This window comes from Atractosteus spatula, chromosome 13 (assembly GCF_055471065.1).
Source record: "Atractosteus spatula isolate fAtrSpa1 chromosome 13, fAtrSpa1.hap1, whole genome shotgun sequence".
In the NCBI taxonomy this organism is placed as follows: Eukaryota; Metazoa; Chordata; class Actinopteri; order Semionotiformes; family Lepisosteidae; genus Atractosteus; species Atractosteus spatula.
The window spans coordinates 41,850,724-41,866,402 of record NC_142718.1 but is presented as its reverse complement, the minus strand read 5'-3'; the positions used below and the strand labels follow the sequence as shown (position 1 = coordinate 41,866,402).

General features: G+C 38.1%; 1 protein-coding gene across 3 annotated transcripts in view; it reads right to left on the bottom strand.

Moving 5' to 3' along the window:
- Window positions 1–15,471, bottom strand: part of LOC148822452 (zinc finger E-box-binding homeobox 2-like) — an 81,151-nt gene extending 65,680 nt beyond the window's left edge. For 2 of the 3 annotated variants that reach the window (XM_088929912.1, XM_088929915.1), the window contains exons 1-2: window positions 14,846–15,471; window positions 12,687–12,830 (exon numbers count right to left, since the gene is read on the bottom strand). In XM_088929912.1, the coding sequence (XP_088786038.1) occupies window positions 12,687–12,759 (73 nt within the window). In that variant the 5' untranslated portion in view covers window positions 12,760–12,830; window positions 14,846–15,471. Of the gene's footprint in view, window positions 1–12,686; window positions 12,831–14,198; window positions 14,238–14,845 lie in introns of all 3 variants that reach the window. The other variant, XM_088929913.1, reaches the window with a different exon arrangement.
- Window positions 15,472–15,679: the final 208 nt, after the last annotated feature.

Sequence of the window (15,679 nt, the reverse complement as noted above, 5' to 3'; positions counted from 1 at the left end):
GTTGTACCACAGATGGACTTATGTATATTTCCTTAAGTGGTGTAAACTGGTAAAGTAGATACAGTCCTGGGCACCCGATTTATTTGCAGCCTTTTCATTTTAGGTTGGCCAGGCATATGACTCTCGTCGCGTTAAGCAGAGTATCAAATCAAAGCAGGAACGGAGGCTAGAGAAATGAAAAACGGTATATCAAGGGATTTTCTTTTTTTTTTACAGAAAGTATCCTTGAAGAGTACTGCGTAATATTCTGCATTTGTGGCAACTTATTATGCTATACTGAACTTATTATACTGCAGCCACTACTGAGAGCAGCTATGGCACAACGTAGGCGACTAAACACTTCACGCATCAAGTTCACGCGTGCCCCATAAGCAATCTCACTAGGGCTGCACAAATTTCCTTTGCATTTATGGAAACCGACAATGTTTTTCAGAACCCAAATGACCAATGTCTTGAAAAAATGGACACCCTGTCCTCAAAAACTCAAGCGCTGTCCTGCGTCCCAACTTGGTGCCCATTGCCCCCGTGACCCGACTCGCTCGGGGCCGATCTCGGTTTTCCGCCCGAGCCGAGAAGCTTTGTCTCACCCTCCCGCCCTGTGCTGCTGTCAGTTCACTGCCTGTGCTCTGGCTGTCTCTTTCCCAGTCCCTACCCTGTCAGGTTCTGGCCTGCCAATTTCAACTTGAAGCTTGACTGGGCTGATTTGATGCAAATACCTCCAGGGAGAATCCTGAAACTGATGAACAGTTATGTCAAGTCGATTTTGCACCGTTGGGAAAAGGTAACCTCTGCGTGGAAAAAAAAAACAACAAGGTTAAAGAGACAGGGAGGCTTTGCACGTGTAATACCGAAGCCCCACGTCCCTCGCACTGTTTACCATCCCTCAGAAATTGTAACTGTCAGTATTAGTACTAATTGCAGATGTGCAAGCTGCCATTATAATAAAATCGGAGGCAGTGCGGACATTAAGTATGGCTGCCTCATTTGTGAGACTACTGAAAAGGTAGCATAAATGAATATTTCATTACTTTAATTACTAAGGAATACTCCTTTCCGCCAGTCTTGGAATGAGTGTTGCTGTAACTAATTATGAGTGCAACCCACTAAAACATGAAAAGTAATAACATTAGAGATTCTGTGATTGCTGGTTTATAAGGTACCCTAGTTGGTAAGATATAAAACCTAGGATTACACCATCATATAATCAGAGCTGATGGCTGGCAGAAGGAATGATGGCACGCCATAAAAACTGAATGATATATCGGAATGCTTGACTTCTTTTCTGACAGGCCACACTACAGTTTTATCTTGAAAAAAATAAAATATAACAAGTTACTACAAATTATTCCCATTTTAACTATGTTATGATGCATTTCAGCACCTTCTGCATAAAGCACAATTTGTTTATCCTAGAAGTTTAGAAGACGAAGTACCTCTGTAGCCTAGTTTTAGCAGTCATGTTACAAGCAATAAATCCACATTACTTAATCATTCAAGTCCTTTGAACTTACTTACCCCTCTGACTGTCTTGTTTAGATAAGACATATGCTATTCACTATATAAGCAATAAAACATTACAGTGCAGTGCTGCTAAAATTTACTTCTTAAAGTTTAAAAGCTGTTTTGATGACCTAACTTATTTTCATTTCTGAAGAACTAAGCAAAACAAAGAGATACAGAATTAATCTTTGGAATGCTGGAACAAGACACATTACTGATAAGGACATATTTTTTTCTTAGTAAAAACTGGGAGTACCAGCATATAGTCAGATGTCTTAGCGCTTGTAAGTATTAATATGTAGTAAACAGTACTCCCAGGTACAGAAATCAGTGTTCAGTGTGTGAGGGTAGACGGAGTGTCTTGGAAAGGCTGAAGACAGCCTGTCTCTGTGATTATCACCCTGTACCGGAGTAGGTGTTTGTTTGACATTTCTGTTTGACAGCCTTGGAATACTGGGCGTTCAGCAAAGCTCTACCTCAAGTCAGAACCTATTAGCACGTGAGTTTATGTCTGAGTTTTTATAAGGCAAGACTGTTTCACACACTGTCTTTACAGATGTACTACTCTATAGCTGACATTTAAAAAACAAGATTTTTTTTCCAGTTTTGTTGCAGTCGCGCTGAGTCCTGAAATCTGTGCATTATAAATAGAATTCAAATTGAGATAATGTAAGTTAAGTAAATGATTAAACCAATTTACACACTTACTAGCATTCAAAAGCCATTCCAAGACACTTTAAAAACTCATTCATTAAAAGTATTAAGGTGACTAAAAAGGTTGAAAGAAATATCATTAACTCCTATGAGCATTTAACCGATAACAAACAATGGAGATGCAGTCAAATTTCCAGCAACTCAATCATATGATGAAATTATATGTACAGACAAAAAGAAAGAATTCAGACGTTAATTAACTGCTTCCTCAGCTGGAAGTTACTTTACATAAGACAACACCAGTTGTTTTGCATTAAAAAATCTCCAGTCCATGCCATTAATAGCACAGAGCTGATGAAACAGGTTCCAATAACGGAAAGCTTGCTTGTCAAAAGCCCCTACTGTAGAAGGTATTCACCCATATGTGATTCCAGATGTCATGATACCTTAATCTGCTGATCTGCTATTGATTGTTCCATGTGTCCATGACCTTGCCAGAAGTGCTCTTCCACCCGACAATCAAACATACATCAAAGTGTATGTATGTGTGTGTTCTGGACTTGGTGAAATGTATTAAGCGACTTCAGCAGACATAAAAAGAAGGTTTGAGCTTACCCACCTTCCTAAATACAAGCTCAGTGCATTTCAGGCACTCTTTTAAAACATATCAGATCAATTTCACAGGTAGGGGCTCAGCAAAATTGGATTTAAATGGGGTCTTAGGAGGAAGACCAAACCCACAACTACTGAGAGGGCTAAACAGAATAAAAACTATATTTATATAAGTTATACTGTATACAAATCTGAGTCACATTTCCATTTGAAATGAGATATTCAGGTAATTCACAACTCATCATTATCATCTTTGCTATTAGGAGTGTTCATTTCCTTTACCGTGTCTTATTCCTGACCTTGCAAAAGGCTTGTTTAGGCTATGGGGGATGTGATGCTGCAAATGTTGCGCAAGTGTATTCTACTCACTCATGAGGAAAATAGACACAGTTACAAATAACACATATTGAAATTACCTTGAAGGATATAGGATTAGGATTTCTGGAATCTTTTGTTGAAAGACAAGCTAGTACACATGCACACCGGGATATCGCAGACATCCCCAATATACAAAAAAAAGATTTTTTTCTCCAAATTGGAACAGAAAAAATATACTTCGAGAAATGCAAATTTATACAGCATACACTTGCAAACTTTCATATATGTAAAATTATGAATCAAAATGTTAGTTCACACCTGCTTGGATAACTGCTGTAAATCTCACCTATTCTATCTTGCAAACAAGAAAGTTGACACTTGAGGATTTTAAAGATTACAGGCAAGCTATTGTAAACAGTTAAGATTTGTATAACAAACAAAAACAAAGTCAGAAAAAGGCAATGGGCACAGAACATTTTTTCCTTCTGTTTATCAAGAGACGGTTTTCTCTTAAACACTGAAATGATGCTCTAATCTTTCATACACTTGGTATCAACTCAGTTCAAACTTCAGCTTCAAAGCACACACTTTCCAATTCAGGAGGGAACTGTTAACACAACAGATGCAGGATTACTGTATGACTTTCAAAAGGAAACAATTTATAGAAAACAAACATTGAAAGATAAGGTTTTTAGCTTTCAATTGTTTCAGACCCTGAGATCATCACTACTTTCTTTAATCCTTAAAACTTGTACATTTTAAACAATGATTTAATCACAAGTAAGTGTCATAAACAAAGATATGGCTTCCTCTGGCTGTAGAGGATGTACATATTAATACCGAATATGAGCAGGTAGCTCTAAACCTAAAGTGAAACTCGAGATGTTGAATGGTGCCCAGAGAGAGAGGAGAGAACAGGAGGAGGAGAGCACAGTGAGTCTCTGTGATTTAAGTTAAAGAGAGATGGCACAGAGCAACAGACGCCACCTTAAAGCAAAGTAGATATGAACTGTCAAATCACAAGAATTCTGAGACAGAGGAGTTTACAGCCTGAAACAACACAGCCAACACCTTTAATTCTGTCACTTTCCTTGTATCTCTTACTATTTCACACCACTCTAGCTGCTGGAATTCTGACAACTTGCACTTTCAACAACACACAAGGAACTTAAGTAAATAAATGAATCCTTCTTTTTCCTAATCGGGCATACATTTTACTAGGGACCTACAAAAAGAAGAATCCTTTCACCATAATTGGCCTATTAATTATAAACAAATATTTTTAAAATCACTTCCATACGTCGCTGAAAGCATTACCTCCAAAACACTGCTGTTCTCTTTAAAGCTGTACTCAAAGCTTTTGGCAAATTAAGATGTAGGTGTGTAAAAAAATCTTCTTTACCTGATTTTTTTTTTAAAAGATATCTGTGGTTCAGCTTATACTCAGTATTCTTGGTGTGAGGGATTTCGAGTGAAAAAGGTGTTTTCTGAGATATATTTTTAATTTCCTGTTTCTGACCAATTGAGTAAGCGTGCAAACCAGTGATGCTGATTTGCAGATCTATCCCAGTGTAATAATTAATGCTACATTCCTGTTAGCCGCTGACGACTCTCAAAAATCACCACCCCTAGTGGCTCTCCACGGTCAACCGTACTGACAGGTGTCATGAGTGTGGAGGACACGGAGAGACAAAATATGGCAGCATCTACAGTGCTTGTCGCTGTCTGCTGGTTAAAAATAATGCCGGCTTGAATCTGAGACGGCATCACGTCTTCAGATAAGAGCAGAGTATACTGAGAAGCAATGGATGCCCCAATATTTCAGATCTTCAGCTTTGAAAGCAAGCACCAAGTACGTATCCATGACTGTCTAAAGTATATAAGGGGAGTGTATAAGGTCCTGGGCTTGGAACTAGAAGGTCAAGCACTGAAGTCCCAGGTGAAACGGTGCTGTTGTACCCTTGAGGACGGAAATTCGCCTGAATGGCTCTGGGTGCAAATAGAAAAAAAAAACATCAACCAAATAAACTAGAAGACATTGAATTTGAATACTAATTACAATGCCGACAGTTTCGGGGGGCTGAACTTCCTTGGACTGTACACAGCACGTGTTTGACTTACTCTGTAGAGAGCCGCTCTCCCACATGCAGGGTTCAAACTGCCAGAGCAGAGAACTCTTGTGGCATGCAGCACCACCTCTCCTAGTGAAAGTGTGTGCACAAAGAGTTAACCAGTTTCACTGGCATTAGTGCATGGGTTAATATCACGCCTGCCTGGTAAAGCATTATCCCTGCACCTCACTGAACAAAAGGCTCCTTTTGCAAACAGACTCCTACTTTCCCCAGTGTCCAAAGGTGTTTGCTGAAGTAAATCTGCCTAAATCCCTCCACAGCTTGGGGAGGGGGGGGGGAAGGTGTACAGATAATCCCCTTTCTTACAAAAAGTTCTGGGAAAAAAATCTGGAATTCATATCACATGATTCATTTAAAGTTGTAGCATCCCCTTTCTGGGCTTTTTAAGGATTTGCATAAATGATTCTGACTGATTTAAAAAAAGAGGTGAAAGAAATTGGACACAATGAAGATATCTGACAAATCAACTTGAAAGAGCAAGTGTTTGTTTGTTGTTACAAAATGTAAAAATGGATTTAGTGAAGAAATCCTGATAGTAAAGATTATATTAGATTTGTAGTAAACTGAGAGAACTGATCTAAGGATCTGAGACATCAATAAACACTGAGCAGTACCTTTAAGTTGAAATTTCAAAAGATCTTAAAAACCATTATATATGCCTATCATTATGCAGTAAAACAATATATTTTATTGATAACTCAGAAAGATAATTATTAGTTGTAACATTTAAAGAATAACATGGAAAAAAAACAAAAATAATTGTATGACAGCAAAAAGCACTGAAATATGCACATGTATAATATTTGCTTGCAAATTTAATGGATATATCAGCCAAATGGTCTTTAGTATATCAAGTATCAGGTAATAATAATTATTATTACCTGAAAGATCGTGGGCTAATCCCTGACCGCAAACAACATGCCAGGCTGAAATGCAACGCAATTTCAAGAAGGAACAAAAAAATGATCAGAAAGAAAGAATACAGCCTGATCAAATTCTACCCGAGGAACGGACACATTAAAGTTGGCTCCCCATTATTTCTCAAAATTACAAACACAATCGCAGACACATACACCTGCTCCTAACTATTATGGACTTTTCAAAGTAGAATCTGATCCCTCTCAGACACTTTTTTTCTCAAGTGTTAGAGTGAGTGGCCATGAATAGTACAGGCATGCCATCTTGTAACACTATCTGCCTGTCAGGAGAGCCAAGCCCGGGTAGGGTATAAACTATATAAGGCTTGTAACCAGGGGAGGCCCAACAAACAGCCACAAACACCTAAGTTATTTTGCTCACCACCCACCCTTCTGCTTTTTTTTTGCTCCTCTCGCTCTCCTTTTTTTTCTTTTCATCTCGGCTTTCTGATGCTGAATGCAAATGTAGCCTGCTGGCGGTGAAAGGGCTGAATTGTGATTAAGAAGAAGAAGAGCTCCTTTCTTTGTTCTCCCCTCGGGGGATGTTTACTGGGAGAGACACGGCGGATCAGATATGAAAGGCATTCAGGTCAGCATTGATGTGAGCGAAAGTGAAATCATACCTAAGGCATTCCAAAGACCATGGTGTCAGGGGTTCAGCTAACGGTGCCTCTGCTGTGTGTGTTCTCCCCGTTAGGCGAAAATATCTTCACAGGCAAGGCAACAAAAAAAAAAAAACCTCACAACAAATTTTTTAAAAAAGTTTTCTATTTGCTTCCAACTGTAGAAGGAATAATATCTTTTTTCTGTCTGCTATCCTACATGACTTGCCTGATCGGGTTGTTGCAGTGTGACGATCTTTGTCTAATTACAGCTCCACAAGAACAGACACATGGTGCTCTGTTTCATATGGTACATAACAGGTAGCACACCGTGGTTTAATTTCAATTGGTTTGTTTAATCAATGGACTTTTAAAAAAAATGAACAGTCTAGTATGCTTTATTGTATTATTTGTCCTCAGTTTTCCCTCTCAAAAGCTTTGAGCTCACCAAATCTTTTTTTATATAAGTTTTTAGCATATCTACAGCGAACAATTCCCTCGTTTTACCATTAATTTAGGAGTGTGTCATTTTGCAAGACTCTTACTTTCTCAGCTTTTAAGGCATACAGTCTAACTCTTATCACTGTGACACTGAACTTCTAATTATACATAAAAAATGTTGGCACGTTTCTTAAATAAGTCTTATTAAATGCATACTAGCCATCCCTGCCAATATTAGATTACAGAAATATGAAAACATTGGGGATAGGTTTTATTTTGAAGTTCCTTAAAAAACGAATTCAATTGTAATCAAAGTATTTAACAGCATCTAACTAGAAACCTAGAATTTACATATTAGATGAACAGCCATTCTTAAAGTGAAATCAAGCTTTTAAACACATTTGCACCTACAACCATAGATCCTAAAACTGATCCTCAAGTTTCTGCTCACTGGCCAAGTGACAAATCTGGGAAGTAATGAGTTAAAAATCCTTCGCTGCAATACAAAACATACAAAATACCTCTCTGAGGTATGAAATATGTATAATCCTGATGAGTACTTTTACGTACACAAGAAAAATTCATTATGCTGTAACATTTAAGGCAATAATTGCTGTGTATAGCTTCTAGAGGTTTAACTGTATAAACAGGAGTGATTAGTTGAAGGCTTATGTTCATATGTATTATTCTGAAAAAGAACTCTCAGCAGAACACAATATGACTCCATATTTACTGGTCTGAACGATACAGAAACAAAACGAGCATCACAGGGAAACATGACTCTCCAAGATGAACATATTGTGTTTTATGAAACTAAAAAAAAAACACTACAAAGTGTGTACAAAATACGCAGGAGCTAAGCTTTCCTTTTGACAACCAGAAATAAATGCAATATATAATTGTATATCTTTATAATCACAAAATAGTGGCATGTTGTCAAAGTCACCAAATGCCATCACGAGTCTAATAAAAACACTCAGAATTATGCATTTGCTTCTAAGCAGTGGATTAATAAAATCTAGTTTGCACTGAGGCATCTGACCACCTCCACCAAACTGCCATTCCAAATACTGTGGCATCCTGTTTGACAGAGATTATTTCTTGCTGGCTCATAAGATCTGCAGTAATTATTTCACTTGCTTAAACAAAATAATCCTTTTCTAAACAGTAATGCACAGCAAACCTCCCTACCCATTTTTTCAAGCCAAAAAAAGGTAACTGCTTTGGCCGCCCAGACAATTGCACCCTTGTGGGAATGGTGCAGTGAATGGTACAGTGGACACCCCAGCACTATTGACGTTATAAACATGTAAATGAAACACATTAGGACTGACAATCAATTGTCTGCGAGCCCTGCAAACTTGCTCTCCTTTTTCCTGTGACAGCAGCAAAATACTGCCTACCTTGGGAAGAGAATTTCATGAAAAAAGGGTGAGAGGGGAGCCTTTTTTAACTAGGGAGCAAATGCACCTTAAAAGCAAATGAATAATAGAGATGGACAAAATGTTTAGACTGGAAGGAATCTGCCATTGTTTGGGTTGAAAGCAGGGCTGCAGCAAAAGAATTAGTAGGCCCCCTTTATACCTTTAGCATGAATGCTCAAGGCTTTTATAATCATGCTCACAGTATTGTATTAAACTCTTGGAGCCAGAGAGAAGCTGGTTTTTACCTTAAATTATGTAATCAATATATTCTAGTGGGAACATCTATTATTGAATGGCTTTCTGTTGATTGAAAATGAATAGCTCTTTGTGTAACAGGAAATCTCAAAAAACGTGTATTGTACCGGGAACTTTACAGAAACTTAACAAACAAGATTACAGCATATACATTCTGAGGACAGGCTGCAAACTGAAATACGGTATCTGTGTATTGTGTACAGACCATGGGTTTTTGACACAGAAAACCAAATCAATTAAATAATGGAAATGGTCCTCCACACTTTCACATGATACACTCAAGAAATCGTGATACAGCATGCAACACTGCACCCTTCTAGATAAGTAATAAGCTAGTTTATATATATATTACATGCACATACATGTCACATAGATGAAAAAGAGTCAATTATTAAACCTATTTGTCTCCACCGAGAGGAAAGCATTTGGTAGTAAATTTACAGTAGGGAATTTTCGTAAAAACAAAAAATATCCTTCCCCGTAAATGAATTATTTTCAATTGTGCTGAGTGTCTTGAAGGCTCTGGGTTCGGAGAGCACTTTAACAGCTGTACTTACAAATAGCCAAGCAAACCCTCACAGCTGGATGTGACTTTGCAACACCTGGAGGGGTGGAAAACTGCAACAGAATTGCAGGGCTGCTAATATCATGTTCCCTGGAACTGCCAGTGACCTTTCATTTCGGGTTTTGTTTTTTAGAAGATGGTGGGTGCATTTGTCTTTTTTTTAAAAAAAAAAGAGGCAAAACAGTAGTAAAGTGAGAAGTAAGATTTAACTGGCGTGCACTTCGGAGGAGAAAAAATAAATCCGGTGTTTGCATTACAGGGGCATAAACTATTTAAAAGTTATCAATTAGAGTTGTTCAGGTTCGAAAGGGTTAAATTCCAAGAAGGGATATACACCACTTCCACAGATTGATCAACAAACTGTTACTTTCTTAAACCAAACTTGTTGAAGACCGTACTGCTTCTTCAAACAAACGCACAAAAAATTGATGTCACGAAATAAACACTCTTTTATTTCTGATACCAGATGTAAGCGAGAGTTGCCGTTTAAATATGACGCCACGCTACTTGGCATTATGATTTATTTGTGTTCGGATTATTATATTTAAGGAATACTTTCAAAAGACGCGGACAGAAACAGTATTTGTTTATCTATTTATTTTACAGAAAAGACCATGCACTCAGGAACCCTTTGATAAAATAACGGGGAGTTTTTTTTTTAGTGAAAGTGTTACAAAGTTACAAAGTGAGTCAGGCGACTCCAGATCATCTGACTTAACCCTTTGAAATTGACAGGCACAACACAATCCCGATGATTTCAACAATGATGTTTATCACTGTTTATATGCGATACTCCCCTGAAATATTCCTCTTTCACAGCTCATTTTATTTAATCCAGATTCTCGGATCGCTTCTTAATACAGTCAGAAAAAAAATCTTTTTTATTGTACCCTCTTGATTGAGTATATTTTTGGCAATTTGTATTACACAGCCCTGAAGTACTTCGACTTCAAGACTCCATATTGTGTTTTTTAACAAAGTTCTAAAAGAAAACAAATGTTTATTCTGTTAATCAAAAGGTTCGCTCACTTTTTTTGTTTCACGTATGGTTTCCAGCTTTTTTCTCTTCACCTTTCTCTGTTGTGTGATTTTTTTTTTCAATTCAAGGAATTTCTGTATCCCTCTGATAAGCATCATCATATTTAGTGTTATCAGCGTAGACACAAGCTCAGCTCTGACATGTTTTCCATGAATCCAGAGGAGAAGAAAAATCCACTCAGCTCAGATAAATCCAAGCCATTCCCAAAGGAGAAGCTATTGGACGCATCGCATGACAAGAGAGAAAATTTAAAAAGAAACACATTGTTTACTAACCACAGTAGAATTATTAACTAGAGTTACTTTATCCGTTAATTGTATTTAAAACATTAAAGTGAATAAAAGTAGAAAGTATACAGGATATACGAGATATTCCGATGTAACCTTAAAGCTTTTCTGATTTACACCTTGTTTTCTGGACTTTAATTGTTGCAAGATGGATAGCCTTTTACTTCCAGTATAAATGGTATCTCTACACAATAAATGGTATTTTAATATCATTTAGCTCAGATGAGTTGGGGAAATATATATGGTTAGTGTGAAACGATGCGTCCTAGCCAGAAAATCCACACAACGTTTACGTTTAAAAACGCTATGAACATCCTTACTAATGATCATTAATAAAGCACCGTAAAACAGCCGCGATTCGTTTATTCAATCTGAATCTGAGCTTTTTTTCTAAGAGGTGCTCTGTACTGTGGAAAGGGAGCTGGTCCACTCAAGCTTTTGTTACTCAGTAGATCAGCAACGTGCTTCCAGCTACTTGTAAGCAGAAAAGACCCTCAACTACTGACATTGATTTTAGAAAATCGATACCCACCATTTAATAAAGAAAAGAAGCTAAGCTTAAGAGGCGAATGGAAATATGACATTTAATTTCCCAGCGTAAAAAAAAAAATCACAAAAACAAGACAAAAAAAATCTGATCAATGCGATCCCCCTGACTAGTGTCATCTCAAGAGGACAAAACAACGAAAATATTTTTTTTAAACCCTGGTATCAGTTCAGCCTACACAATCGCAACGGTTTGTTGGACGCAGTTTACAGTGTTTTGCTAAAATGCTCGGCACAGGCAAAGACACACAAAAGCAGAGCTGGGGACGAGCGAACTGCTTTTCTAAAATTCCTCAGTCACTCCCCCATATGGATCAAAAACTCCAGTACATAACACCGCTCCCCAAAACGGCAACAAACAGGGAGATTAAATGATAGGAAGTCTCCCTTCGTTTTTACACAAAATGCGTTTTGGCAAAATGCTCAATATAAAGAAATAAGCAGAGAAACATCACTGCACCTTCGTGTACAGCGTGCAAAGCTGCAAGTCGTAGCTTACTAGTTATCACATTTAGCGGTTACTCTGTATATATCTGTATTATATATTTATACAAACATAGGCCTATACATGTAAACTTCAGTCAACGGACATTTCGTTGTTTTTTTTCTGCACGATCAGATAAAGTGCTTGTCGTGTCGACCATCAGAATACAGGCTATTTCCGAGTTAAGGAGGAACTTTATCGCAAAGCTTCAGACCAAAAAAAAATGTTAGAATGTTAGAAGAGGAGAGAAAGCGAACGAAAAGAAAAGTAGTTGCCTTAAAAAAATGAATGGTAGCGATCCTGTCTGGATCGCTAAACCGAACCCAGGGGTGGTGTGTGAGAAACAATGACCCGTAGGTAGTCCTACTGGACCAGCGACCGCAGTCCGGTCCGAGTGAGGCGGACCGCAGGCTACCGACAGAACCCGACCTGTGGACCAGGCGACTCCACAGGTACTTCAACTTCGCAGACAAGTTTCAGTGACACACGCAGAAGTCACATAACGGTTTTCTACCTAGTGGGAATAGACTGCCAAGCAGACCGTTATACTTTCAAGTCCCACAAACTTTCTAGCATTCCTCTTTCCCCCCACACCGTGTCAGTCTCTTTAAAAAAAAACTCCGCTATTTAAACTTCAGTTCCGAAGACTGTCTGCAAAGATATCCGCCAAGCCAGAACAGAAACGGATAATGACAGTAGAACAGTCCTGGGTTGCTGCACTACACGAACCCCTTTTAACAGTTTCCCTGTGACTGCCCTCAACTCCCATTGAAACGTGAAGAAAATACAACAGGCGATCCCCCTTCAACCACTGCGAACGTCCTGTAAGCCAGTGAAGGTTTAGTTTTTTTTTCAAACACAGATTCAAAAGACAGAGTTTTTTTTTCTTTTCTTCTTTTTTTTTTCTTACCGTTTTTCCTTCTTGGGTTGGCTTGTTTTCGCCTCTTACACCTGGGGCCATCCGCCATGATCTGCTGCTTCATTGATAAGAGTAGATCAGACTGCAGTTCGCATGGACTCGACTCCCTGAATCAGCAGCACGCAGGCTCAATATCTGACAACCAAACACACAGCAACAATGTGGGCACTGGGAGATCCCATTTAAATACAGGGCGCCAAATGTAACAGAAGAATATCATTATTAATAATATCATTAATGACAGTAACGCCCGAATATTATATCCAGGAAGGTATATATGTAAATTTGACTATCTTTACTTGATCTTTCTTGAAACTGATCAGATGGAACATTTAAGTAGAGAGAGCACAGACGCGAGAGAAGAGAGAGAGGCAGAAGGAGAGAGAGTATTGCACCTTCAAGATGACTCATAATTCACAATGACTGCCTATGGGGGAATGCTGTTTTACACTATTTAATTTAAATGCTAGGCGTCTTTTGGTCTTTTAATCTGAGTTTGATAAACACAACTGTATTTTTTTCGTCTGTGCACGTAGGTAACTTTTTTACGTGCTTCTCAGAATGATCAAAACTAGCTGAACTCAAGTAGGCACAGTTACTGTCGCCGTTTTCTTTTATTTGGTTTCCTGAGGATGAAACTGGCGTTTCTTTTCCACTTTTGGGGGCGACAGCTCTTCCAGAAAATATTTTGCTGTTATTATATTGAGGACTACTCAGCAGCTCAGCATGGCCTCGTTTCACGTAAGGAATGACAAATTCCATTGTTACGTGTCAATAAAAAAGTAAAATAAATCAGAATTGATAGCTTTTAGGGGAAATTTGGAATTGTGCTTATGATGAGAGGTTGTTTGATAGGAGATGCAACAGCAGCTTTAGGAGAGTGGCTGAGGGATTAGTACAAACACATGGCAGTAAAAGATGTTTAAAACACCGAAACTTAACCCCTTTTCCTCCAAGCCAAAAACCACACTGCACGAAATAAAAAAAACTGTATGAAAGATATTTCATACAGACGCTCAGACTTCAAATCACAGATAAAAAATAAGTTTATACGTGCATGCAATACTTTCATCGATGCTGTTACTAAGGAAAGAAGGACGGAAAGCTAGTGGATGAATGAGGCACTAAAATGAGTTTAATTTCACGACATAAGTAGCTCTCAAAAATCAATTTATGCATATATATTTCCCTACACATTCCGTGACATGCACTAAAACTTCTCACAGCTCAGGCAATTCTTACATTTGAAGCAAGCAAAAAGAAAAAAAAAAACTTTCTACATGCCGCTACCAGCCTCCCAGTTTTCATTCAGTATCATGCAAATTGATAAATCAAAAAGAACACAGAAAACGACTAGCAAACGTGAAGCTCTTTAAATGCCGGTTATTTCCAATGCTCATAATATTGGCTGGACTTGCTGGATATTGTTGTTTTACAACGAGAAACGAACCATGACAGGAAAAACAAACAAGAACGCTAAGACCCATCAAAACACACACTTACAAATCTGATGCCCTTCAATGGTACACAGTAGAATGGAATCTGAAAATATTAAGTAAAAATGACCCAAATCCCAAATCTCATAAAGTAGAATTTTGTCGAACATGACAAAAGTATGTATTTTCATATATTTAAATGAATACATTAACATTTATCACATGCCCTGATAGGCGTGTTATTTAAACAGGTATCTTGACAGAAAGATACTGAAATTAAACTTGTCTAGTTTAAACTGTGCTATCTGCATTTATAGAAAACGCATTTTAAACGGAAAAAAAACAGAAAGCAAATCACAATAAAAAAAAGCAATGCATGTTGTTAAAATCCGTCTGTAGAAGTTACTTAAGTAGATATTAAAATGAGGAAAGTCGGAGTCTGATTTTGGTTAGAAATAGACAAATCTGACGAATGAAATAAGCACAAACATAAAAATAATACACATATGAAAGTATGCAATGCAGTCCCAATCATTAGGCAGTTTCTTTCGTTGTGCAATACACACCTTTTTTACCTGTACAGACAGGTAGACAAACTTTAATGGGGGGAAAAAAGCTTCGTATAAAACTAAAATCCACCAAAACCCATGCGAGACTAGCTCTATAAAATGATTACCTTATCTAGGGAAAAAGAGCTTTAAAAATCACACCTACCTGGTATATATTTGCGTGAGTGTCTTTTCAAACAGTTCGGCGGGGGAAAACAGAATGGAGAAATAGTAATTTGGAGAAACGAAGATCCTTGCGAAACAGTTATAAGCCTTGGAAAGAGTTGGAGGAAGGACCGTTATTCCTGCTGGGCAGGTTAGGACTGATCTCTTTCAGCCACTCCAGGAAACAAACCTGGGGACGGACTGACGTGTTACGCCTCTTCTAATGACATTTTTTTCTTTTTCTTTTCTGTAATACAGAGGAGAGACCCTGAAACACACGCCACCTATCTTCACGGGGAGGGATAATTGAGGAGAACCAAACGTGAGCATCTTCTGGAAAACGTGATCAAGTTTTTTTTTGGTATGATCTGGGAGAAACGAGCTGAGTCGGATTACCTTGCAAGTCAAGCAAGAATAATATTTGAAGAAAGTTGAAACACCCCCATCCAGCCCCCAGCCTCCACAACCATCACGACAAAGGGATCTAACGGAAATTATGTTGTAGCAACTAGCTGACCCTTACAAACCCCAGGATCAACAAACAGAACGCCGAAATATCTTGTTACTTGCAAGTGAGCATCCGAAGTTCAGTCTGTGCTCAACTGCTGTCTGCAGATGCCTGTGTGTTCTTACTTACTCCCATTCCGTTATCTGCCCGGCTTCATTCATTTAATATTGCAGGATTAAAACAGCATAACTAGCGCAAATTTAGAAAGCTTTACCTCGTTGTTAAAGTCGGTTAAGGTGGATATGTCTATTTAGGATTGTGATTTTGCAAGTTTTGCCACTGTTGCTAAATTAATGTTTTTATAACAACTTGCACCACTAACGGCAG